Source organism: Mandrillus leucophaeus, unplaced genomic scaffold, assembly GCF_000951045.1.
Source record: "Mandrillus leucophaeus isolate KB7577 unplaced genomic scaffold, Mleu.le_1.0 Scaffold539, whole genome shotgun sequence".
Taxonomy (NCBI): Eukaryota; Metazoa; Chordata; class Mammalia; order Primates; family Cercopithecidae; genus Mandrillus; species Mandrillus leucophaeus.
The window spans coordinates 1,915,008-1,942,988 of record NW_012105797.1 but is presented as its reverse complement, the minus strand read 5'-3'; the positions used below and the strand labels follow the sequence as shown (position 1 = coordinate 1,942,988).

The window sequence follows — 27,981 nt, the reverse complement described above, 5'->3', positions numbered from 1 at the left end:
TCATTGAACCCCAGGCGACAGCAAGGAAATCTACCAACTTACATAAGATTGGTATTCTTTGTCTACCTTGAAAAAGTCTCTACAAAACATTTGTTTTATAATTAATTTTAACAAATTATGATGTCTCCACTTGAGGAGCTTCTTGAATGTAGAAAGAATAATTTCACATACAGAAAGGAACAATACCTAGAACAGAACAGGGTGTAGAGTTTATGCTCAAAATTGTTTGTTGGCTGATTACTGGAATTAACAGAGATTGGCATTATTGTAGTGAGAGATTCTACTCGTGGGGGCTGTATAAATCCTTCAGGAAAACCACAGCCCTTCAACTGGCTAAGCAGTTAATTCTCTTCTTTTATCACCCAAGGACATGGATAAAGTTGCAAAAGACAAAAAGATAAAACACAAAGACAAAAAGATAAAACACAAAGACAGAGGGATATGTAGACAGAAAGAAGAGAGACAAAGTTCCAACTACACTCAAAATGGTGAATGTATAAAAATCCATATACATTATTTTGTTCCAATGTATAATGTGACCGAATCTATATAGCACTTGGGTGTTTCAACACAGCCAAAAATTACTTTTAGTATATTAACAAGTGCTGGAATTGAACACTTTACTTCAGAGTTGTGCTTTCAACTATGTATTTGAAAACTGATACAAAACCTGTAATTCTACTGCCAGAACCATTTCTAGCAAAAATTCTACAGTATGATCTCACCAATAAGAAATTGACAAAGTAATAAATAATCCTATAATTTAACCAGGATCAAAAGTAAAATAACATGAATCATTGTATACTTGTCATGGAACTATTAGTTCTCACACATCTTGTGGTACCTGCTGTGAGAATAATGAAATCAGAAGGCTTATGCATGAGTCTCCAAGGCACTACAAAAGAAAATATGCATTCCAGAATTATTTGTCTTTGGCAAAAACCGGCTGGAGTTAACGTCCAGGTCATAATGATGGGAAGTAGGAAATACTGTTAAAAAACTTTTATTTATTTATTTATTTTAGTTTGGATTATCTGAGATTGGGAACTCAGCTCAGCTTCTGGACTCAAGGCATATTCCTGACCTTAGTTTAATAACCTGTGGTGTGCATGAACAAGAGCTGATGCTTCTGACTTTGCTTTTTCTCTTTTCAAACACAGTGTGGTGATCTATTCTAAATTAATTTTTCCCTCAATTGATGCATTGCTGTCAACTGCATCAGAATTATAACTCAGTCATAATAATATTTGTCCTGGGACAAAAAATAAAATAAAATGTCTTTCTATTGTTTCTACTTATCTAATATTGCAAAATATTTTTGTTTATTTCTTCATTTTAGGAGTCCAGAATCTCTTATTGCCTCTTTATTTGAGCAGGGAGAGAGAAAAGAACCAAAAAGAAAACTTGAAGTTGTGGTTTGCTGGATCTCTTTATATAAGCTTGCCTATACCCGAAGACTGTGTGAAAAATGCTGTTATAGGTTTAGATTTTTCTCCTTTAGATTATAGCAGCATGACCTTTCATTAGATAGAGTGGTCTTCTGAGCAGCCAACCTAAGTGGTACATAATCTTCTGTGGTTCCCATACACAGAGGGCCATAAATATTCATCTGGATGGGCTTCTAAACTTTTTACTGCCTTAAACTTTTTACTACAGATTAGACTGCATATATCCTAGAACATAAGACTTGTCACAGCCAAGCAGATAAATGGTTCACTATAGAGAAGCTCTGTTTCTTGACAGAGGAATATATCTGGAGCTCCAGAAGGGGATAAAGGTCACAGAGTACCATTGACACATAATTGTGTAATGCTGTCCCTTGGATAACCAATGTTTCTGCAATGTTCAAGTTGCTCTGCTTGGAGAAAGGCACATTGAAAAATTCTGTCTTATTTTTAGGCCACTAAAGAAGAATTAAAAGAATTACTGTTTCTTTACTTTAGACAAAATAATCTTGCTGGAGATTTTTGATGTTGTTGTTGCTAATAGTGACTCACCGTCTTTGGAATCTAACTTACTTTTTGGGATTGTTCATGTCCTTGTTTATTAATATTCTGTGTTGTGATTTTTTTTCTCACAAACATGTCAAGAGAAATACAAAGTTTGCTTGGTAATTGATCACTTAGCTTTACACACCTTCTCAGGGGTAGTAAGTTCCAAGTTAATATGCTACACCCAACATCATTTCTAGTTGTGAGAGGATTTGACCGTGACAGACAAGATTCAAAAAGACAAAGAGTCCATCCTACTCTCCTTTCGGATTCCTTCCAAGCAAGGCATTAGAATTCATCCTTAATCAATCATGTAGCATGTCAATATTTTTCTGTTGGGTACATGTCTTTTCCGGCATAGCCTTGTGTTACAAGTTCATTGAGAAAGAGTCATTGGTGTTTAGCCCAGCTTGAACATTTGCCAGTGGGTTTTTGTTCATTTGACGTCAGTTTAACAAGGATGACTGAAACCAGGAAGATCATGTCACAATGGCTGCAACTTTGTTTTGCTTGTTTGACTCAGATTACACAGTTAATCCAGATAATTCTAGTTCACATGACTATAACCTAGCCTGAACTAAATCAGACATCCAGAAGAATCAACACTAATAAGAGGTTAGTGGCATACTGATATTTACTATGAACTACTGTACTCAGCAACCATGAATTCCATTTGCAGTTGTCTGCAGTTTAATTTTTTCATATGCAAACTAAGGCTAACATATCTTTGAAAAACCTTTACAATTAAATAAAAAGGAACTGAAATAATTTCTATAAACATACTTTATGTTCTTTCTTTGCATGAAATGAGTTATTATATTATTCCCCTTAATATTTCCTAATACATCTGAAGGGAACCTAGGCAAGTTGCAGGCTATATGAGAAGATATAGCAGAATTTTTAACAGCCAAATGCAACTACAGAATCTCAAATAAGAACTTATTTTTTGTTGATGTAACATTGTTTAGTGCAATGAGTATAGAAAAAATTCTCTTCTCTCCTTTCCCTTTTATTGCATTGGGGTTACCTCATCTATGAATTATAGATATTAGAAAATGAGACCAACAGCCTCAGAAAAAAATTTCTCTAACTTTCACCAGGCATAAAATCACATGTGTACTCTGATAACAGATTTTCTAACATCAGCTTTGTAAACAATGTTGTATATAGTATTTTCTTACAAGCCAAAGTCATTTAATTTCTATTTACACCGAGATATGCAGTGGTAGCCTGGGTTACTTAGACATAAATACTCACCTCTGTTTGTTGTTTTTTTCCATAGTTAAGCATCAATCTGAATCATTTCAAGTGCTACTGAAGCATGTGCTCAGCTAGAATTCTTTTAAGATATTTGTATCTGTGACTTTCAAGAAACTACTGAACATGTTTTGTTGTTTTTGGTTTGGCAGTTTTGGCAAGGAAGCAATTACATAAGACAGAATAAGGATGAAAGGTCAGAGATAAAAAAAGGAGGGACTGATAATCACTGCTGAGGAAAAGCAATACTGAAAACTCATTCGTGGATCTGGAGAAGGTGACAGGAACATTTACTTAGTTACTTATTTATTTATTTTCAAGATGGGTCTTGTTCTGTCACCTAGGCTGGAGAGCAGTGGCACATACAATCACATCTCACTGCAGCCTCAACTTCCTAGGCTCAAGAGAGCCCCTGCCTCATCCTCCTGAGTAGTTGGGTCTACAAGCATGCACCACCATGCCTGGCTAATTTTTTTCTCTTTTTTTCAAGAGACAAGGTCTTACTATGTTCCCCAAGCTGGTCTTGAATGCCTGGATTCAAGCATACTTCCCACTCTCGGAGTGTTGGGATTACAGGTGTGAGCCACCACACTTAGCCAGACAGGGCCATTTCTAATATAGTACAGTACCCAAGCAGATAACTCTGTGTGTCCTCTCCCACCATGATATTTAAACACAGGTGAACTTTGTTAAAATAAACATAAAGCACAAGCTTGATCAAAAGACCAGATGTAACTATGAGGTGCAATAGTCAGTGAAGTATAAAAGTGAGCAATTAAGACAATTTTTCAGTCTCAGGGTCTTAAGTGGATGTGAGGAGAAGCATTTGCCATTGACTTGGTGATACCCAAAATATGGCATAGGAGGGCTTTAGATGTGTCTATTACAAGTACAGGTGGAGGTTCCACAGGCTTCCCTCCTCAGGGACTAGAGACTAGATTAAGGGTCAGTGTATACCCCAATGAGCCTTGATTCCTACATTCCACTTGCACTGTGGGCCAAAGGAGCAAGCTTTAAACTCACAGAGAACTGATCTGTAACTCATCTTTCATTTTCTTTACAGCCACAGAATGTACATGGAAATAGGAAATTGATATAAATCATAACAATTCATTTAAGTCATGATAAAATCTTTGCAGGATTTTACTTCCTAGATTTTTTTTAGTGACAATTCTTTTTGTTTTTACTTCTGCTTGTCCCAGCTCACTTTTATACAGATAGTGTTTTTCCTCTCATTTTTTCTTTTCCCTGTAGTCTACAATGCTGTTTTTTTCATTTATTCATCAATCTATCGATATCTTTCCTATATCTATATCAATATAGATGTGTTCACTTAAAAGTAACCCATACATTTTTAATGGAGCATAAGAATGAAACTAAATAGGAAATATAATTTGAAGGCCAATGATCCACTAATTATGATCCACATAATTGAAATTAAAAACCTAAGTAGAAAATTTTAACCTCAAAATACTATGCAAATATTAGTACCTGATGAATGCAAGTCCCCCCCCCCCCCGTAACTTATTACAATGATAAAGAGCAAGAATAAAAACTTACCATATCTCTGAGAGTTTGACCTCTTGATCATTTTACTGACATTATCATAAGGGAATTTTCACTTTTTACAGGGCCAATATAACTAGATTTAAAAATTCATTCATGAGTCCTTCTAAGTTATGCCACTGGAAATTGAACAAGCCTGTCCATCTTTAGGTAGACAGAGAGATCCTTTGCTCCTGTAGCACAGACTGTAAGGTCTGTATACAGTTATATCTACAGACCTTATAGCCTGTATATAACTATATATGTATATACACACTATATATAGTCTGTGTGTGTGTGTGTATATATGTGTGTGTGTGTGTGTGTGTGTATATATATATATATCTCCTTTGCTTTTATTTCTACCAAAATAAGAGCACTTTTTGTGCTACCTCCCATCTTTAAGAGGAAGTTTATGGGCGGAGCAAAGGCATGATGAGACCTCGTAGAAGTCCCTGAAAGCTACTTCGTGTGTGCGTGTGTGTGTGTGTGTGTGTGTGTGTGTGCATGCATGTACATTTCATCTTTTCAAAATGTAAGAGTCATTCAATTGGGCTAGCAGAAAATTTCATTCTATGCCAGGAAAACAATTTTAAAAGACTCCTTGGCAGAAACTGAAAAATTAAACTAGCAAATGTACACATAAACCATATCTTTTCTCCCAATAACTAAGATAAGATTCAGCCTAGCAGCCAACTTGGCAGACTTTAAGTTGCTCAAAGTCATGCTTAATCCCTGCCTGCTGGCAAACTGTGGATCTTGATAGGTTTCTTTCTTTTCTGATGATAAACAATAAAATAAGAATTAAAAAATAATACCACAGAATAGAGAAACGGAAACAATCACCTGGTGACTCAGAGAAAGTTTACCTCTGAGAACTATCTTCCACAGAAATCAACTTAACAGGCAATTTACAAAGTTTCATTATTAAAGAAGAAAAAAAAAAACCTTACTAGAAAGGTAAAATTCATATTTGTATTCTGAAGTATGTAATTATAGAATACAATAGGTACAAACTTGTAGAATTTTAAAGGGAGATTTTGCTCAACCAAGAATTAATACTCAGAATAAATGCTGTTTACATAAAAAGGCAAAGGAGGCATATTTGGAACTCAACAATATATACAGTCATCCCTCAATATCCAGGGGGAATTGATTCCAGGATCCCCTGTAAATACCAAAATCCATGGATACTCACATCCTTTACATAAAATAGTGCAGTGTTTACATATGACCTACACATATCCCTTTATACACTTTAAATCATTTTTAGATTACTTATAATACCTAATGCAACGCAAATACTATGTAAATAGGTTCCAAATTATATTTTTTAGGAAATAATTACAGGAAGGAAAGTGTAAGTGTTCAGTACAGATGGTCCACTGTATTCTACATAGTCTTCTTGAAGAAGTTATTTCAAGATATATTCCATCTATCCTACACACCAGTGAAATGAATAAATGAACAATAGAGTGCTAAAATTTTAAGTACTAAGCAATACAAGTAGTGAAACGCTGATCTAGGCCTAAAAATATTGTAAAATTGATTAACAAACTAAATATAAATGTCAAAAATATTTTTATGAAAAAGGACTTATTTTTTGGTAATTCAAAATCATATTCTTGGTCAGATATGCTAATTTTATAATAAGTGAAAGTGAAGAAGATGAGAAAAGTAGTAGAAAAGAAACCAAAGTTCTCATGTCCAGTAGTTGGAACTCAAAATAATAATAAAATAATTTAAAACTGAGGGTATTATTCCAAATGCCCAAAGAAGATGTAACAGTGTCCAATTGTTATGTCTAAAAGACATAAACTATATGGTAAAATACATAAAAAGCCATAAATGGTAACAGAAACAGACAATTACCTATAACAATGCATCATAAATACCAAATGTCAACTAAAAAGAAAATAAATGGTTTGAAAGGCAGTCATTAAAAATTATGTTTACAAAGATATTTGGTTACATGATCAGATGCTTATGCTCATATTAAGTAAAAATGACAGAATTTGGGATCTAAATTCCAAATGTTCTTCTTGCTAATTATGTAAACTTGCAAGGTAATTAGCTTATAAGTCTAAATTGTACATTATAAAATGAGATGGTGATATGGTTTTGCTGTGTCCCCATCCAAATCTCATTTTGAATTGTAACTCCCACAATTCCCACATGCGGGAAGAATCCAGTGGGAGGTGATTGAATTATGGGGGCAGATCTTTCTCATGCTGTTCTCATGATAGTGAATAAGACTCATGAGATCTGATGATTTTAAAAACAGGATTTCCCTGCACAAGCTCTCTTCTCTTGCCTGCCACCATCCATGTAAGATATGACTTGCTCCTCCTTGCCTTCCATCATGATTGTGAGGTCTCCTGAACTATGTAAGTCCATTAAACCTGTTTCTTTTGTAAATTGCCCAGTCTTGGGTATGTCTTTATCAGCAGTATAAAAATGGACTAATGCAGATAGTAATAGTATCTTCCTTACATAGTTTTTGTAAAGACTAACAAAAATCACAAACTGTTTTGCAAAATGCCACATCCATACTAGTGTAAACATTCACTCAATCTTACCTACAATTATTATCATTAGTAGTAAAAATAAATCCCAGTGATATATCACTATCCCAGCACTTTGGGAGGCCGAGGCGGGTGGATCACGAGGTCAGGAGATCGAGACCATGCTGGTTAACATGGTGAAACCCCGTCTCTACTAAAAATACAAAAAACTAGCCGGGCGTGGTGGCGGGCGCCTGTAGTCTCAGCTGGTTGGGAGGCTGAGGCGGGAGAATGGCGTGAACCCGGGAGGCGGAGCTTGCAGTGAGCCGAGATCGCGCCACTGCACTCCAGCCTGGGAGCATAGCGAGACTCCGTCTAAAAAAAAAAAAAAAAAAAAAGAAACTGTATTAAGATTTCTTAGAGGTTTATTTCTGAATACTGGCATTATAAATGGATTCTTTTATTTTTAAGATATTTTCTTATATGTCTTAAATCCTAAATATCCTTTTAAAAATATATCTTTTCTACATCAGAAGAGATAAGATGTTATCGATAAACTGAAGTTCTTTTTTTTACACTTATTCTTCCTGTCTCACAAGAGACAATCATTATAAATGATAAAATAAATACATGAAATGTTTATTCAGCAATTTGTGATGGTTAATTTTATATGCCAACTTGACTGGGACACGGGGTGCCCAGATGTTTCATCACACATTATCCTAGGTCTGTCTGTTAGTGTGCTTTGGATGAGATTAACACTTGAATTAGTAAAGTGAGTGAAGTAGACTTCCCTCAGTCGTGTGGATGAACTCACTCTAATCGGTTGGCCAGAGTGGAACAAAAAGGCCAAACCTGACACAGGCAAAATAAACTTCACCTGCCTGATTGTTTGAACTGGGACATCGGTTTCTTCCTGCCTTTGGACATAAACTGAACCATCAGCACTTCCTGGGTCTGAAGCCTGCTGACATTTGGACTAGATGCACACCATGGGCTCTTGTGGATTTCCAGCTTGCCATCTGCAGATCTTAAGACTCATCGGTTTTTATAATTAAACAAGACCATTCCTTACAATAATCTCTCTATGTATTATATACATCCTATTAGTTCTGTTTTTCTGGAGAACTCTAACACACAACTCAAGATTAAATCATTCTCAAAATGTTACATAGTTTTCAACACACACATAGCATTGCTGGTGTTACTGTGCTTAAGGGACACCATATGGGGTAGAAAGAAGAAATTTCAAAAGTCATATCAGAATAATAAGATGCAGTAAATTGAAAAATGTCAGCAAAAGTTAATAAAATTGCCTTTAACACAGATCAATCAATCCAGTTAATTCACTATTTGAATAGTCTGTAAATTCCTTACAAGTCTTTTTGCCTCCCTCCTTGCTCTTCACCACTTAATGTAGATAACTGAATCAGGAAGCCATTTAAAGTCATTGTAGATCTATGTTGTGTGTCAACATACCATCTGTCTAATCAACGACAATGTATGTTTAGTTGCAACTGCTTAAAGTTCTCTTACGCTTCTGTGGCATATACTTATTTACATTTTTTACTAAATCACACATAGCAGTGAACTCCACAAAATATTATCATTGTCAATATTCCTCTGTATATTCGAAATTAATCAGTTAATAATTTATAGTCTAAAAAGAATTATATCTAAGTAATGATCTGAATTTCTCGTTCCAAGTCTCATTTTAATTCCTTTAGTCTCTTCTGCTTCTAGTATCCAGAAAGAGCCCAATAAACAATAAGGGTAACATGCAAAGAACTTACATGTGCAAGTTGTCCCATTTTCATCCAAAAGTTGATTATCAGCACAAGCACACACCCGGCCTCCTGGGATAGCCAAGCAAAGCGTACTACAGCCCCCATTATTTACTCGACACATATTGTCACCTGCAAGAGGAGGAAAACAAATGTGTCAGAGAACTCTGATTCACTTTCTTTCCAGGAGGTGAACATAGATGTAATTACATACACATATATGTGCTATGTATATTATATATTTAGCAATATAGTCAGGATTTCTGCCAAATCATAACTAAATTCATTAATGTTTGAAAATATGTGATGCATTGGTAGATAAGGATACGTTTCTCATTAATTGGAGGAGATAGAGGTCTGAGTGAAGTTAGGTACTAGGTGAGGAAAGAGAAAGAACAGAATGGTGTTTGTCTCGGATCGTTTTCCAGATTAGGCCTATTGTATTCAGGTCTGAGTTCTTTGGAAAGTAGACCACCAGCTCTCAGAATGTGGTTTTGGAGCCCCAGGAAACAGAAAGCAAATGAGTGTGGGAGCAAGGGTGGGGTATTCTTTTCTCTTGTGCAGTATACACCACAAAGTCCGTGTATTGAGGACTCCAGGAATCACAGGACATCTGTGAAGACTCAAAAATGAGCAGCCTTGCTGGTATAAGGTGAATGTCCAGTTCACAAGGGTGAAAGTGTTCTCCCGGTGGATCTAACGAGCAGAGGCACGAATGAGGTATACGATAGACATCAATTAAGCAGGCATGAGAGGAAATTCACAGAGGTGCTATTCACGAACCTATGTCAGGCACCCTTGCAGACTCTCAGATAAAATTGAGTAATTATGTTTAAATCAACAAGTAATAATTGTTCATAGTCATAGTGATATTTCAGTAAACATAATGTATAGTAATCAGATCAGGGTAATTGGCATATCCATAATCTCAAACATTTCTTATTTCTTTGTGTTGGGAACATTCAATATCCACCTTCCAAGTATTTGAAACTATATATCATCATTAACTATAATCATCCCACAGTGGTGTAGAACCTTGGAACTTATTCCTGCTATCTAGCTGTAATGTTGTATCCTTGAACAATTGTAAAGGTGTTGGTACAAATAAATACAATTTAGATTGCCAATTCATCTTACAGGTTGGAAAGGAAAGGAAGAAAGTGTATTTACACTTGTGCATCACTTAACGATGGGTATACATATTAAGAAATGTGTAATCACATCATTGTGCCAACATCATAGAGCATGCTTACACAAACCTAGATAGTAGAGCCTGCTGCGCACCTAGACTACATGATGCTAAAAAAATGTTAGCTAGATGGTCGGGTGCGGTGGCTCACGCCTGTAATCCCAGCACTTTGGGAGGCCGAGGCAGGCGGATCACGAGGTCAGGAGATCGAGACCATCCTGGCTAACACGGTGAAACCCCATCTCTACTAAAAATACAAAAAATTAGCTGGGCGTGGTGGTGGGCACCTGTAGTCCCAACTACTCCGGAGGCCGAGGCAGGAGAATGGCGTGAACCCAGGAGGCAGAGCTTGCAGTGAGCCCAGATCGCGCCACTGCACTCCAGCCTGGGCAACAGAGCCAGATTCCGTCTCAAAATAAATGAATAAATAAATAAAAATAAAGTTAGCTAGAAAAATATTTTATGTAAAAATGTCATCTTTAAAACATGTTTAAGTGACTACTTTTCAAACACAGTGCTAAAAAATTGTATACCTGTATATCAAATATTGCTTCTGGGCTACAGACCTGTACACAACATGTTATGGTACTGAATACTGTGAACAATTATAACACAATGATAATAGCATTTCTGTATCTGAACATACACAAGGTACAGTAAAAATACATTACCATTACCTTATAGGACCATCACCATACGTGCAGTCCATCATTGACTGAACCATCTCTATGCCACATATGACTATACTTACCTATAAATGTGTCAAACTTTAAAGAGAACGCAACACTAGCAATACAATCGGTAATATAATCGCAGGGTCACATTACTCTATGTTGCAGTTTGTTCAAAGTATCAATAAATAACATTTGGATTATATCAGAAGATTTCACTGAAACATTAAAAATAGCGAGCTTTTAATTACCTAGAGCCATACAATAAGAGAATAAAATGATTAAAGTGCAAATACCAGCAGTGTGATTAAAGTGACAGACTAGGTTGTAATACTGTGAGCCTCAGAGGTTGGATGTGCTATGTGGAGGATAATAAGACGTGAGAAAAAAACTCTAAAATGCTCCTTCATGCAATAAATATTCAATACATTACCACAGGTTATCATTGAGTGCCCACTGATCAGAAAAAATGACCTAAAGTATATTCTCGTTTCATTATCTTGAAAAATAAATTTAATTCACTGTGTTTATAACAAATTTAAAAATACATATGAAAGCCAAGAAAGCTAATAATTCATGCTACAGTATCAATTGCTGAACTCAGAGGGTAATTAAGCCTAATACAGAGTTTTTTTTAATAGGAAATGCATAAATGCTTTAAGCAGCTTCCAGATCAGGTCATGTTTATTCCACGATCATGGAATAAAAATGCAATGCTTCATAGAATGAATAGTTATTCTATGTTGTACACATTCTGTACAGGATGAAATAGTATATTTAATATTTTAGGAGCATTCAGATTCTGGAAAATTAGAATTAATTCAATATATTTTGAGAAATATATAAAGAATTTAAGCAGTAGGAAATAAGGAATTACTGACAACATATTGAAATGTTGAAATTATATGCTAAACATATTCTTTAATTCAGTGGTGTGCCTCATACCATTCTAAATGAATATGAAATTTAAGTACTTAAAAATAAATTAGCATTATTCAAACTTTGAAATATATTTATTTTCTGTTAATACTACATATTAAGAGAGAGGAATTGGTTATTTGTTCTCTCATAATAGAAATCCAAAATCTAAATTAATTTGAATAATTACGTATCTCTCCTCTGAAGGGCTTAGATCTTTTTTATTTTAATAGTGACCCAACATATTTTTGAATTTCATTAATATGTTCCAGACAGAGCTCATATGATAGTATTTTTTGAAGTTCCGAGAACTAGAAAAATATTTTATGTAAAAATATCCTCTTTAAAATATGTTTTAATGACTACTTTTCAAACACGGACCTATATATTAATTAAAATCATTAACATATTAATAGCTGTTGTTAATGAAAAATTAGAATCAATCCCAGAGCTAGTTACTTTACATATATATTATATTTTATTCAATTTTTAAAATAAAATTACAAGGAAGGTTTTTTCTCATTTACAGGTAGGAAAACTGAATATCTGAGCAACTAAATGACTCTTCCAATATGTAGAAATAGGAAATAATTCTTATTAATTATCATTTATTTCTAGATAATCATTATGATTATGTTTATTTATAAATAATTAGAAATAAGACTTTCTCTAAAATTGTGTTCTCAAACACTAACTTATTTATATATATTAAAATAAAATTAGATCAGAAAAGACATACTAAATATACCAAAACCAACAAAAGTCTGTTACTTTTAGGAAGCAGATAGTTTTTAAAAATCAAAGATGCAAGGAATGCAAATGAAGAATAGTTTTCAATATCTAGTTGAAGATGGATGTTTGGCTTCATCAAAAACTTTGTCTTTTTTTTCCCCAATCTTGTATCTTCCAGAAGCAAAATTATTCTCCACCTTACAAATAGTGCACGGCATAGAGTGTGTTTGATAAACATTAGTTAAATAAATAAGTGGTGAATGCAACTTTTTGTTAGTAGTTTGAATGACAAGAACAATCATTTGGAGTGCAGGCACAGGTATAAGTTTGTGGATAGATAGAACTTCCAAAGAATGGTAGTAAAGACACAAATAATATGTGAAAACATTTCACAAGCCTATATTAACATCTTAATGTTTTTAGACATTAGCAGTTTAGCTTTTGTTAATAAAGTATCTTTTTTTGAGCAAATGAGAGAATATAAAAACCAGCACAAAGGAATTCCATTGTTTCAGGCTTTCTTTAATCTGAATTTTCTTGAAAATTGAATAAAGAAAACTTGTTTTCTATGTATGTCCTGGACTCTTGACTTCTCAATGTCTTATCATAGGCAAAGTGAGAAATCTCTGAAGTTAATATAAAATATGTAAAACTATGGAGATTCTCTCTTTTTTTTCCTAACTAATGTAGGGATATTCGAGCTTGTAGTTTAGAAGGGGCAGTAGATATCTCATGTATTCCAAAGGTTAGATAAAGGCTAAGAGAGTGAGATCCCAAGGCCAGATGAATTATGCATTTAATCTAGTATAATTTCAGAAGAATTGATTTTGAACGATGTCAATCAATCTGAGGCAAGGATTAAATGTTTCTTACTTTTTCTTTCTTTCAAAATCAGATGCTCATTGAAGACTGTGTTTATATTTGACTTGCTCTGAAGCCACTTACATAAGTGTGTGTGTATAACTATATTAAGAGACTCCTTAAATTTTGTTTTTTTGGGTTTTTTTGTGAATATCTCAAAAATGAGAGATTTAAAAAGAAAGAAAAATTTTGTGATGATGGTCCCATCACCAAATCGAAAGGTTTTTATTAAACCTATAAAATAATGTGATTAATAAATATGTCATACATTAAATAAAAACTGCTGTGTCTCTTATATTAGTACTGTATAACCTAAAATCTCTAAATCCTGGATCTATAAAAGCAGTCAAGGGAAGTTTTATATTAAAAATATACATTTGAATATAAAACTCATCAGTGATAAAATTATAATGACCAAAGAAGATTCACATTCCTTTTCTTCTATCTAAAAGTATAGAAGATATATAATTTTGGAAATTAAATTGGCCACACAAATTAAACACAGAAAAATACTTTCTGGTCAAATGAATCTGAATCTGAATCTCAGTTTAATCCCTGGCTCACTCTGTTTCTTGAGGGCCAATGGCTACGTCTGTCTGATCCTTGGGTTTTTCATACATAAAATATAAATCAATAGTATCTATTTTAGATATATGTTGTGACAATTAAATAACAATGCTTAATCCACTTCCCAGTTTTAATAGTTACAGCTATTTCTTAGTTAATAAATATATTCTATTTGTCATAAAATAATAGGATACATTTAATCAACCCTTATTAAAATATTACTTAGTTTTGATTATCTCATTCCCCACAATGTACAAAAAATCAAAGTGTGCTTTTGAACCTGGAAAATGAAAATGAAAGACTATTATTTTACACAATTGCTGCTCTTTATGTGAGGAATAGCAGAAGAGAGCTTTAAAAACTTGTTCCAGATATCTAATGTTAATGAAAAAGGAAAGCTTATAAATTTTACCAGAAGAAATGACAGTAGTATCTGAGAAAAACATCCTGACACTAAATCCCTAAGAATTACTTAAGAATTCTTTCCTAGAGGTACCTTTCTGTTTAGTATGTTATGTATTTATATCTACCTTCCTGAAATTCGCTGGTATATTCCAAGTAACTTGACAAGTCTTTTTTGTTCTAGACAGAGTTTTGCTCTGTCACCCAGGCTGCAGTGCGTTGGCACATTTTCGGCTCAATGCAACCTCAGCCTCCCAAATTCAAGTCATTCTCCTGCCACAGCTTCCCGAGTAGCTAGGATTACAGGCTCCCACCACTGCCCCTGGCTAATTTTTGTATTTTTAGTAGTGATGGGGTTTCACCATGCTGTTCAGGCTGGTCTCAAACTCCTGACCTCAGGTAATCCACCCACCTCAGCCTGCCAAAGTGCTGGGATTACAGGTGTTAGCCACTGTGCCTGGCTGTTGACAAGTCTCTTCTAATGTGAGGAGTAAGGGGGCATCTGATTAGTTGACTAATGTTCTGACAATGAGTCTAAAATATTTAGATATCTCATTATTAGCATTCCCAAATATTTTTCATGATATTCTTGTCAGGTGGAGTGTGTGTGTGTGTGTGTGTATGTGTGTATTAATACTATCTATTCATACGTACAAAAACTATATATAAATATATATAGTTTATATATACTATATATAAATAAAGTCATATAGTTTGTACTCTCTCAGAGAGAGAGAGAGAGAGAGAGACTCTAAGGTTATATAAGATTAGTTTCTTTTATTCCATTAAGAAAAGGAGATATGTACTACTTAGAGATTTGGTTTTCTATTCAATTGCTAAATTTTATCCATAGGGGAAAAAAGAAAAACAGTCTAACAGGACAATATGAAACCAACATTTATGGGACATGGATCATCTATTTTCAAATATTTATTAATATCTGATGTTCAAAAGATGTAAAGAGTAACACCATTGGGAGAAAATTATAGTAAGACAAACTGCCCACATCTGGACATCTGAATATATTTTGCTTTATAATTCAGCTACTTTGATCAATGTAGTAAACGACACTAAAAATTTAGAACTCAAGTAGATTATCTAATATCAATGTCCCTTGAGAGAGTTAACAGTATTAACCAGGAATCCTTTCCATATTGTATTGCTTGATCAAACATATAGTTAAGTACTAGGTAATCCTTAGCTATATGAAGAAGTGGTAGAAAACTAAAATCAATTGATTAATTCAACTAAGTTAATAAAAATTATCAATCAATTAGTCTCAGTAGGTTCACTCAGTAAGACAAAACATTATAGTTTCTACAATAAAAATTGAAAAAGAATTTAGTAATTAGAGCTCAGTTTTTATTTTAATGTCCTGTCAATTAAAATGGGGAAAAACACTTTTAAAAGACCATTTTCCATCTAAGGAATAACACTGTACTATTATACATCAATGGCACCTTTCAGAACACCAAAAATATTATCTATCAGAGTTATGTACTTCATTGTATATTATTATGCTGCACTATTCCATTGAATATTTATTTAAAACGTCACTTTAAAAACAAATGCCTTTTATTAGAGAAATTATTAGGCAAGTTACGTATCATAATTTGTTTGTCAGGCACAGTGCTATGGAAGTTTTGCTTTTCAATAACAAATAGCTATTTAACCATCATGGAAATGTTATGGAGAAGGTATTTCTTATTTTTGTTAAATCTTTCATCATGAGTCCAAAGTTTTGAAAGGAGAAGTTGTTAGGACCCAGATCTAAGCCCAGGGCATTTTTCACTACATGTGTTGCATTTAGTTAAACAACTCACTAAAGCAACTGGAAGCTTTAAGAAACTGAAGATGGTAAAAATGTTATGGACTTTGGTGAGGGAAATTCAGCAATGACATTCAAGAGGAACAATTCTAAAGAGAAGGGAAATGGAAAATGTGACTGTATATTGATTGGACTGTGAAGTGAGAGAGAAGTATAATCCTGAAAAACAGATCTTTCACAATATGAAAAGGATTGTTTCTATTCATATCCTGGGCTCTTGTTCAGTGTAGGCAAACTATGGCAGTGTGGTGGGGGTGCAGGGTTTATATGAATATAGCAAAATATTACTTTTTAATCTATCCAGGCAATTATTTCCATTCCTCATTTCTTGTCCATAGCTATGGCTTGTGCCATCCACATAATTTTAGTTTTATTCTTTTAAAAGATAATTTTATCTTTTATCAGCTATTGATATTTCTCATTTATACATTTCCATTATTTTATACAATTGCATTTGTATTCCACTGAAGCAATGTTAATACAATGGGAAAAAACTGAAGCTTTATTGCTCTAGGATCACTTTTCTAGCTGAAGTATCTTAAAACACTCTGTTGCTAGATAATTTCCTATTGATAGCATATGTGTTAGGAAATTCATAATATAATTTATTCATCTTAAATGTACTGAACTGCATGTTCATTAAATTTTTACAAGGATATCCCTATTAAAAAAATGCAAAATGATTATTTAGACTCACAAAAAACCTACCACATAATGTACTAAACTGTTTTCTTTTTTCAGTACCTAAATTCTGAGTAATGCTATGTGCAGATGTCCTAATAAGTATTAATAACTCACACAAATAAAACATATTATCTGATTTTAAGAAGACACAAATATTGTGATAGATGGTTTTACTTTTGTGTCATCTAAAATAATTATGTGTTCCTTAAATTGCACTGAAACTAATCAGATAAACATACTAAGATACTTCTTAAAATAACATTTTTCTTGTATAATGCATCTTCAATTTTCAATAGTTTTCTTTTCAAACTAAGGAAGTTCTCACATTTAACCATTCTTACTCTTTAAAAACATTAAGATAATTGTTTTACTTTAAATAACTAACACAGCTTTCTTCAATGAAAATCACATGAAGAAAAGGAAACACTTGGAGAAAACCTTAAACCTCACTTATAGAGAATTCCCAGGGATAATCACTCAGGCTATTCAGAACAACAAAAAGTAAATTTCTATGATAACAAAGTCTGATTTGATTGACTTTGGAGCAAATTTGACATCTTTTTTCATAAAACTGTAGCAATGCTGTCAAGATAAACTTTTTAAAACTACTGCGAAGTATTATTATATGTGAATCTCAAAAGCATTTTTATTTGTTTTTTAATACCTTGTTGCTTTCGTGGATCATAAATCTGAAGCCCAAATAGGGGTGGTCTTTCATGCCTCAGCAATGTCACCTCACTCGTTATCAAGTCGAGTTGAAAAATGGAACCATTCATATAATCTGTCCAGAACACATAATTTCCATGATGCGACAGTCCAAAAGGGTGGTTCAGCTCTCTCCCACTGTAAACAACCTGTAAAATATAAACACATTGTGAAAAATCAGAACTTGACTTTAGAAACATAACCAGATATTTAGAGAAAGTGATACTCAATAAGTATAACAGATAATAATCTAATATCTTAACTCATTTTCTCTGATAGATTTGAAAAATGGATTTCACAATGTGAGCATATTTTTTTGTTTGTTTTAGGGCATGCTATTTGAAGGAAACCATCTATATTTTATCCATGTAAATTATTTCATCTATGGCACAAAAAATATGGTTAAGAATGCAAATATTAAAATGACTTTTCCCTACTCTCATTTCTGTTTCTTTTGCTTATGATATTTCAGTATCATATCCTGGGATAGAAAGCAATCTGAATAATCATGTGTATTACAACATTGCTCATCCAGTAACCAACAGATAGAAGATGTTCAAACAGCATTGGGAGTAAAAATAATCCTCTTACTTTAATTGGGCCAATGCAAATTTAAGAAATCTTGGATCTGACAGAAAAGGCGGTAAAGATTTTAATTTTAAACACAGACGCATTTATTCTTAGTAAATAGATAAAAATTCACTGGCAAATTAAATTCTGATTATGTTAATGTATTCACTTACATTCTAGTTATATTGTTTTGTTGTTCCTTAAATGGAAGAATCATGTGATAAAACTTTAAGTCCAGTTTCACATGAAGGATTGTAGAAGCGGAATAAATTATACCTCAATAATAATACTTTTTCACCTTTCACCACAAATAAAAATATATTGAATACAAGACGAAAAAGATTTTGTATTCACTTAATATTAGAGAATTAAGAAAATTATCTAAATAATTTAGGGTCAAAAATTTAAATTTCGCTCCTTTTAACTGAATTATTCTTACCAAATTATCATATATTGAATAATTGCCATGGTTTCTTAATTTTTTTCACCTTTTCATAAGCTAAAATATGCTGGCCATGAAAGTATTATGTTTATTGTTTACATACCAACATCTTCTAAGAAAGCATAAAGATTTATCTAGCACCTGTTAAGTATGTGACATTAGGTTAAATGCCAACCAATTGTACTTATTTGAAGAAAGTATTTACAGTATTGTTAGAGTCAATCAACATTGATTGATTAGTATTTCTTTCTAAAACAGAATCCATAATGAGTAGGCTTAGCCAAATATGTAGTTTTTCTTTCCAAAAAGAAAAGAAATACAACTTAAAGGAAGTGTTTTGGTCATTTCTAACATTCCCTTTTACTATTATTTAACTCATAAAGTCAGTTATTAGTGTTATGTGTAATTAGGTAACCAAAACATGAAATATAGAGGTTCTGTTTTGTCAGCTATGCCTCTGTCTCACAGCCAATTGCATCATCTTCAATTTTACCTAAGAATTTCAAAATCATTTTGCAGTTACTCTAGCAAAAAAAACAAGAGGAAACTGATACCTATTCATACCAATAAACTTGAAGTTCGGCTCATTCCTACTATGTGTTTAAGTTTCAATGTCACCAAGTTACTTATTCAATTAAATACAATGTAATTACTTCCTCATCATACATAATGTTAAACTTCAGCTGAAGATATTGAACACATTTTAATAGAGTGGGGTTGCTTGGTTGTAGAAAACTCATCAATAATGCAGAAAAACTGCATTTTAAAACAGCTCTGATATCCTGAGAGCTGCTTTTAAAAATCCCACAAATCCTGGCACACCACTGTGAGCTGGGCCTGATCTCCCAGAGGCAAGTGCCAGCTGCACTCCTTAATGCTCAGCCCCCTTCAGCCGCCCCATGGAGACCATTGGCAGCCACCTCAGAGGAGTAAAAATAAACTTGAAAGTATTTTTAACACAACACAACAAGGCTCTGTGAAAAAAAGAAGCCTGTGGGTTAAAAACAGCAGCATTTGTCTTTTACCTTCCTGTGAGTTCCATTCAAAAACACTTTTTCAATATGATCGTAATAGGCATCACACCAGTATAATGTGTTGGTGTGAAAGTCCAGAGTTAAACCATTTGGCCACAGCATCTTTGAAGTCACAAAAATCTGCCGATTGAATCCATCCATCCAGGCCTTCTCAATCCTTCCCACGCTGTCATCTATTTCATCTTCCTCCCAGTCTGTCCAATACATCCAACTAAGACATTAAAAATGCATATGTGTTATTACAACCAACCACAGTATAGACACTTCCTCAGATTTCACAGTTTCATAAATTCTAGTTTCATTCTGATTTGTCCTCCTATCTAAGTGTTTATCTGTCAAAGAGGGGGCAGCTGTGAAGTTTTAAGGAAAGCAAAGATTTGTTTGGTAGAACTGTGCATTTACACTTATTACAGAAAAGCCAACTGCCACCACTATCGCACTTACTGGCTTCACGCATTAATGAACCTGACAGTAAGTGCCAAATAGCTATTTTTGGGAGGTGTTGATACCAAGTATAGGAAATGATTTTCTGGGTCATTACTATTTTAAATGTTGTCCACCTCAAAAAGTATATCATCAATTACATATTTAAAAAGCAGATTGACTGACATGAGAATCCATGGCACAGTTAATGATCTACTCCAGACTTTAGTTAATCTCAGATGAATTATTATTTTTTAAGACAGGTAATTGAACTGCCTTTGTTCTAAAGGGCGTAGTCATACTGAGTTTGTTTGGCTAGGTCTGATTTGTCTTCCTGATGCAAATAATCTATGTTTTATTGCTGCTTATTATTACCCCAAAATCTAGAGAAGATGATTTATCTGCACATAAGTTTAGTAATAGCAAGTTGACTGACCTTGAGATTTTGAGCTTTAATTTCTATCTCAAACAAAAGCATCTGCCTTTAAAAACAAATCTTTTGTATAAGCTCTAACAGTAGGAGAGGGGGCCTTGAATGAATGTTCCAATTCCCTCATGAATGAGGTTAAAACCCACCACATGGGTTGTTTTAGGGTCATGTGAAAGTTCTTGAGTTCATTAATTAAAGTGTAGGTTTAATCCAGTCATCTCATATACAACTTTATAAAGTCTCAAATTTTTTCTAAGCTGCTGACCCTTGAAATACCCTTATTAGATCCCCTGCCTCCCCCATTTTGTAGACCCTAAGAATTTCTAAGTGCATTTGGAAAAAGTCTGTCACCATGACGAAAAATCCTACTGTGATCTAAACTGGCTGACTTGGGAAAACTGAGGATGAACACATTACCCATTATTTCAAACCAATTAAGCTCTTTTTAAATTCTCTTAACGGTTTCCAATTATGTTGATATGCCTTTTCAGACCCAAGGAAGTATACTGAGACTGTTGAATTGTATTAATCCTAGAAATAAACACGGAAATATTTATATCTTGTGTCTTGTACTTCCTTAAAGTGATTTTTGAATTAGGACAACTTAGTAACAAAAAGGATAGTCATTCTGTTTGCTCTAATTCTATGTTAGTTAGGTATAACTACTTGACATCAGCTATATAAATGAACTATACAAAGGCGAAGCATGCAATCTTTTCATCTCTATTGATATTTTCCTGAAATATTTTTATATAAAGTTGATCAATGCAGTTTTACTTTTGCTAATTTATGACTTATTAATATTGCAGTTATCTTACCCTACAGCTTCTATTTTTGATCATGGCAATACATTTTTTCTGTGACCCAAATCACACATACATGTGCCTGTGTGTGCACACGCACACACACACACACGCACACACGAAATAAATCTGGATATTCTAAATATACTGCATATTCTTTAACTATTTGAAAAAAGAAATTGTTCACCAACTGACCCATCACTTAAAATTATTTTTATTTAAACAAAATACAAGAAAATTATTTTTCTAAGTAATGCCAATCTGAGAGAGGTTATATATACATACATACATATATATATGTGTGTGTGTGTGTATATATATATATGCTTAAATGTATATTGTGGGCCAGGCACCATGGCTCATGTGTGTAATCCCAGCACTTTGGGAGGTTGAGGCAGGTGAATTACTTGAACCCAGGAGTTTGAGACCTATCTGAGCAACATGGCAAAACCTCATCTCTACAAAAAAATACAAAAAGTAGCCAGGCATGGTAGCTTGTGCCTGTAATTCCAACTAGTCTCAAAGCTGAGGTGGGAGAATTTTTTGATCACTTGAGCCCAGGCTATCAAGGCTGTCGTGAGCCAAGATTATACCACTGCACTCCAGCCTGGGTAACAGAATGAGATCCTGTCTCAAAAAAATAAAAATAAGAATAAAAAATAATATGAAAGCTTTGCAATCAATACCAAATGATGAGAATTCTTAAACACACAAAATAGAAATATAACCTATAAAATAGGCAGGAACTAATACAAGTATTTTTTCTAGGTGGAACTCTGAGTATTCTTCACATAAAACATAGGTTAATCTGGCCTGCTAATACAGCAAGAAAAATTCTACTTTCTATTTCAAGCCCTGTTCGAATGTAATTATCTGATGAAGACTATCCCCAGCCTTTGTGGAGATGAGTCAAAATAAGCTCTTTCCTCTGTTTATGAATAACACTGTCTAGTTTTAAATAATATTTATTGCACTTATTCCTTGTATATAGGGACAGTTGGTAGGAAGACAATACAGGGATGCAGATATTGTCTCAATGAAAAAAATACTCTATTAATCAGAATTGCCTTCAAATAGTTTGAAGTACGTAGATGCTACAGGTTTCTAACATAATTTGGATGCCTATAAACTTGGAAGATGTTGAAGAGGATTTCTAAATTTGATGAGAGAGCTGGAGCTAATGGGCTCTAAATTTTCTTCTAAATTATATGTTTATATGACTTCCACATTTATGTCATCTCTTGGGCACAAAAAAGACCCTTTAGCTCTATCAGAAAACATTTTCTCTAACAGAATAGTGAGGAAGAAGATACTGTTTTAAGACAGAAATTTCTTTAATTTCTGTTTAATTTCTGTTTTAAGACAGAAATTTAAAATTAAGAAATTTCTTCATATAGATTTGGACGGTGTGGAATAAATACTCTCTTTAAAAACTAAGACTGATTTAACAGACGATTATATAATCCAAACATAAAATCACCAATATTACTTTATAATTATGCCCTATGAAAACACTTACAATGAGTTCACTCACTCCCTACGAAGAAGCACTCTGGTTGTGTGTGGAGCTCTCTCAACACAAACAACTCTAGGAACTGCAATTTGGTGATCTCAGTTTATAAGGGAGTCACATGCCTCCTATACAATACATATTTTTTTGTATATGTGCAGTAAAATGTAAAGAAAATCTATTTTTTGATGTCTTGAAACAATAATATGTAAGCCATGGAAGGAAAACACTCCAAAAAACTATACATGTAAAATATTCAATAAATAACATTTTTTAAGTTATAAAATACTATTAAAATTTCCATCTTCTTTGATATTTCTATAGGTACAGTTTTGCATTCAGGTAATAGCACTGAATAAAAATCTAAAGAAAACATATTGCCAAGAATTGGACTAAATATTTCATTGTAAAACAAGTAATACATACTAGAAAATAATGTCTCTATATGGAAATTATGGTGGTATCTAAAATTGTGTGATTATCACCCTAGACTAATGAAAAGCAGTGAAGGTTAGTGGCTAAGAGTCAAGTCATAGAGACAGGCTCCCTGGGAATAAATGTATACCCAGTCTTTTATTAACTGAATGGTGTTTGGCAAGGCAGTTATCATTTTCAACTTTATAAAAGAGGGATAAGAATAGCAATTCATTCAGAGGATTATTGTGAGGGTTGCAAAATAGGGTCATAGTAACCCATTTAATAAAATGCCTGACCTGCAGGAAATGTATAAAAACTTTTGCTATTTTTTGAATACACTAAATTTCAATTGCCTTTAAAATATAGAATTGATTGTCTAATCGAATTGATTATTTATCTTGGTGTTGGCTGCTCAAAATACAGAATTATAGTGCTAATTTTAATAAATCAAGTAATATATCTTTGTGCAGTAATCTATTTCAGGTCAGTGTATTCTGACATGTTTATTTAGTACATTCTCTACGACAGAAAAACCATTAAATGTGTAACTTATCAATTAAGACCATTTGTGTGGAATTTCAGCTATACATATGAATTAAAATAAAACTGACTACTATTAACTATGTAAGAAATACATTTATCTACTATCATTTTTCTTATATAAAGCTAGTCAAATGTTTCATACCCATTAATTGGATCCACCACAATTCCTCTGGGATGAGACATTTCACCCTCTAAAAGAGTCTTCCGACTCTGAGAAGCTTTTTCCAGCCTGGCCACATTAATGGTTTTCCTATGGCCATCGTTGGTCCAGTAAAGATTATTTCCAATCCAGTCCACAGCAATGCCCTCTACATTATCCAGATCTATATATATACATAAAAGCAAAAACAAGAAAGAAACTGCTTTTACAATTACAGTAAAATTAGTGTTCACTACTAATATTCTACCTAATAAAAACTTTAGTTCAAAAAGGAATGAACTCTGATCCATGAAATCTTTATGGTGTAATTTTTGCAAATGTCACTATTTTACAGAATACTTTTCAATTTTATTTTGAATGTCTTTTTATGTGAATAATAGGCCCTCTCTCAATTGTACATAATGTTAACAAATTAATCATGGTCATTAACTCAGATTTTAATTGAACCTCAATTTATTGTAATTCAGTGATCTGCAGAAAAATGGAACATGTAAGTGATAGGAGTGAAAAAGCTTGAATATAAGTGACAAATTCAGCAACATAGACTGTTCTGAAGAAAAATCTACTAGTACTGTGTCAGCGTGTTCAAACTTGTAATATGTAATCTGAGTAATCCAAATAATATGAATGTCCTCTTGCCCAAGGATGAACAGTTTCAGCAGGAGCACAAGTATGAAAGCCCAGGACAGGCTTTCATCCCAGAACTGCGTCCACAGTGAATCGCAAGGAATCGCTGAAATACTTCTATTTTAGACTTACCTTACAAAGAATACTATTACAAGATTATGTGAGATACAGGCAATGATAATTCAAATGTAACAGACAAATAATAATCCTAGGAGTTCACCTAATGCAAACCCTTTATTTTATAAAGGGGGGTAACAAAAACTTCAAAGTGAAGGCAGTTACTTATAGTCTATTATCGTTCATGAAGGCGTAGCAATTGGATAAAAATCCAAGCCTTATGACCCACAGTGTGGAAACGCTCAAAACAGCACAGTTCCTAGGGTAACTTTCTGTAGCATCCTGTTGTTGCTTTTTGTCATTTTGTAAACCACACTTCAGCCTACAACATTACAACGACAATTCCATTCTCCTATTGCAGGAAAAATTGCTATGAACTCCTTCTTTTCTCTCAAAACCATGGGAGTCTACACCGACTTCCTCTTTTCCTTTTTGGCATGAGTTACAGAACTGGAATTTACTGGACAAAAGCAATAGGTAGTATATGTTAGAGAAGGAGCTGTGTATTCACACACTACAAGGAAATCTATATCACATTTCCCTGTATGCAGACACAAAGGATATTTAAGATTATCATGTTGTTTAATCATAGTCTTTCTGGCTCAGGACAAAACGTACAATTTTCCCTTGTAACCCTTATTGCTAATCAACATGTGTCATGATTCAGAATGACTGATACAAAATGTGATCTGATCTAACTGAAAATCCCATTATAGTGAATCAGATATGTTCCCAATTTCACTAAGTTATCTGCTTCATTACTATCCAATATGAGTAATTTTCATAGGTTAATTGTGCCTGTGCTTAGAAAAAGAAGTTTAATTTCGTCTTTACTTATTGCCGCTTAATTTTCCTGAGCACTTTCCTATTCTTGCATAATGGAACGAGAGTAGTTATTTACTCTTTTCTATTTATTATAGTCTATAGCTGATTTCTATCTTAGTTGGTTTTCAAAAATTGAATTACATTTGAAATCTGTTCCAGTATAAAAAAGTCTTCATGCTGGATAACCCTCTTATTTTTGAAACTTTTCCTTTTAATATATGACTAGAGATTTATTTTTTTTTTCATATGAAGCAGTTACAATGCTGTATGGATGAAATTTTTGTTTCTGACACTTGGGTAAGCAAACTCAGTGATGCATCAGGAAAGTGAAGATTATAATAGTACCTACCTTATAGGGTGATTACAAAGGACAAACTATTAATAGCTACTGCATGTAAACATTTAGTATATTTCCTGGAATACAGTAACTTCTCAGTTCATGTTAGTTTTTATTAACCTATGAGGATTAAAAAATATTTTATATCTCTTCTGTCTCCTTTCTTTAAGGATACTACTTGATAGGAATATATCTTATGTTTTTTGCCTTTAAAATGCTTTTTTCTGTATTTTCTTGCATTTTTACCAGTGACTAACTTTGACTAAAAATAGTCTATAAATAAATATATGTGATATTCTTAAAATAATGGTTGGCACATACTAAATAATACATAAATATAATGATTATTATTCCTGTAATAATATCACTATAATTTCTGTATAATCTTTTCTTTTTATTATTATTATTATTATTTTTGAGACGGAGTCTCGCTCTGTCGTATAATCTTTTCTTAAGCAAGATATCTACTGTATTAAGATAGTAATAAAGGAATTAGCCTAGAGTATTTTCTAAGGTTGTTTTCTGTTTGTGCTTTGATTTATTTTTCTATTATAGGGAGAATGACAATGAATAAAAATTTTAAAATAAGAAAATGTATGAAAAGATCTATGAGCAAATTGGGAATCTTTTTAGGTTATCTTTAATAGGGCAAGGAGGAATTTCTCTCATGCAGAACAAAGCTTGAACAATCAATTACTTCCTTTCTCAACAAATATACATTGATAAGGGAAGCATTCTGCTTCCACATTATTTGATCTCTGCTTTAAATTAACTTATAAATTAGATCGAGAAGTTATACATATAGAACACCAGTCTTATGTACGTTTGATATTTTATTCAAAGGGGTCTGTTTGGGCCCTGCCTGAGACTGACTAACAATGACTCTATGAACAAAAGCCCTTTAACCAGATCAGGGACATATGAAGGTTATGGCATTCAAAGGCCAAAAAAACATCAGTGACTACAGAGAGTCCAATTATTAGCTTGAGAAAACACATGATATTAAAATGCAAGGAAGATGTTCGATAAAGAAAAACTTGGTAGAATAGATTGTTTTGTGTACTTTGGGATAGAGTTCAAGTATCCTACATTACAGAATTCATATTTACTACTATTTATTATTATTATTGCATAACTAATAACAAACAAGAGCATGACTATATTAAAAATCTGGTCAAAATCTCCCTTAGCTTTCACAAAATACCCATTTTCATGCATCAACAGGCAAGGAATCAACATACTTGTTCTTCTTCAGAAAAAAAAAAATCCAGTAGATAATTATTCTAAACTTTGTTTAGATTAATATTATGTCTATATTTTTCATGCTAAGTGAAGACATTGCATATTTACTCATATTCAGAAAATAAAGCCTTTTCATGCATTCTGAAAACTTAATATATTATTTTTCTCAAATTATTAATATTTCTACAACATGCTATCTTTGTAAACATTGTTCTAGCAATTTCAAAATAACTTGTATGAATGGAGTAATATATAAACAGTACACTAAATACCCACACACTCACACATCTAATTCAAATTTAGGATTAATAATGAAATGCATGGTTTACTTAAGTGAAAAACTCCTTATGTTAACAATATTATTTCCCATAAAAGACACCTACCACTAAGGAAATGAGGATAAATAATATATAATAAAATTTATATAAATTTTAAAAGAATAATGATGCGGATTTAAAAAGAATAAATAGGACCATTCTTCAAATGAATGTAATACTTTGGACTACACCAAATAAACATTTTTAAAGAAAGTGGTTTTGGGAGAAAAACATTTTTCTAAAAAGAAAACTTCATTACAGGTCTGATTTTTAGATGTTACACATTCATGGGACAGAAGACTAAAGTTTTATATACTTAAAATAAAATTGCATACTTTTAAATTGGGTCCATGATTTTTTTTTACAAGAAAGGATGTGAGCAGTGGCCTTATTTTTGTTATGGTACATGAGCAGGACCTCCAAAAATGATCCGTAGATCTTGATGCTTTACAACAGAACTTGATGCATATAATAAGAAATTAATTAAAAATTATACCCCAAAATAGCCATTATAAAATCAGAGTTTCTACATTTTTCTACCTTATA

At 33.0% G+C, this 27,981-nt stretch overlaps 1 protein-coding gene across 1 annotated transcript in view; it reads right to left on the bottom strand.

Moving 5' to 3' along the window:
* Positions 1 to 27,981, bottom strand: part of LOC105551939 (low-density lipoprotein receptor-related protein 1B-like) — a 411,008-nt gene that overhangs the window by 123,022 nt on the left and 260,005 nt on the right. The window contains exons 10-13 of the mRNA XM_011997389.1: positions 23,953 to 24,133; positions 19,676 to 19,895; positions 17,598 to 17,787; positions 9,091 to 9,213 (exon numbers count right to left, since the gene is read on the bottom strand). Of these exons, the coding sequence (XP_011852779.1) occupies positions 9,091 to 9,213; positions 17,598 to 17,787; positions 19,676 to 19,895; positions 23,953 to 24,133 (714 nt within the window). The remainder of the gene's footprint in view (positions 1 to 9,090; positions 9,214 to 17,597; positions 17,788 to 19,675; positions 19,896 to 23,952; positions 24,134 to 27,981) is intronic.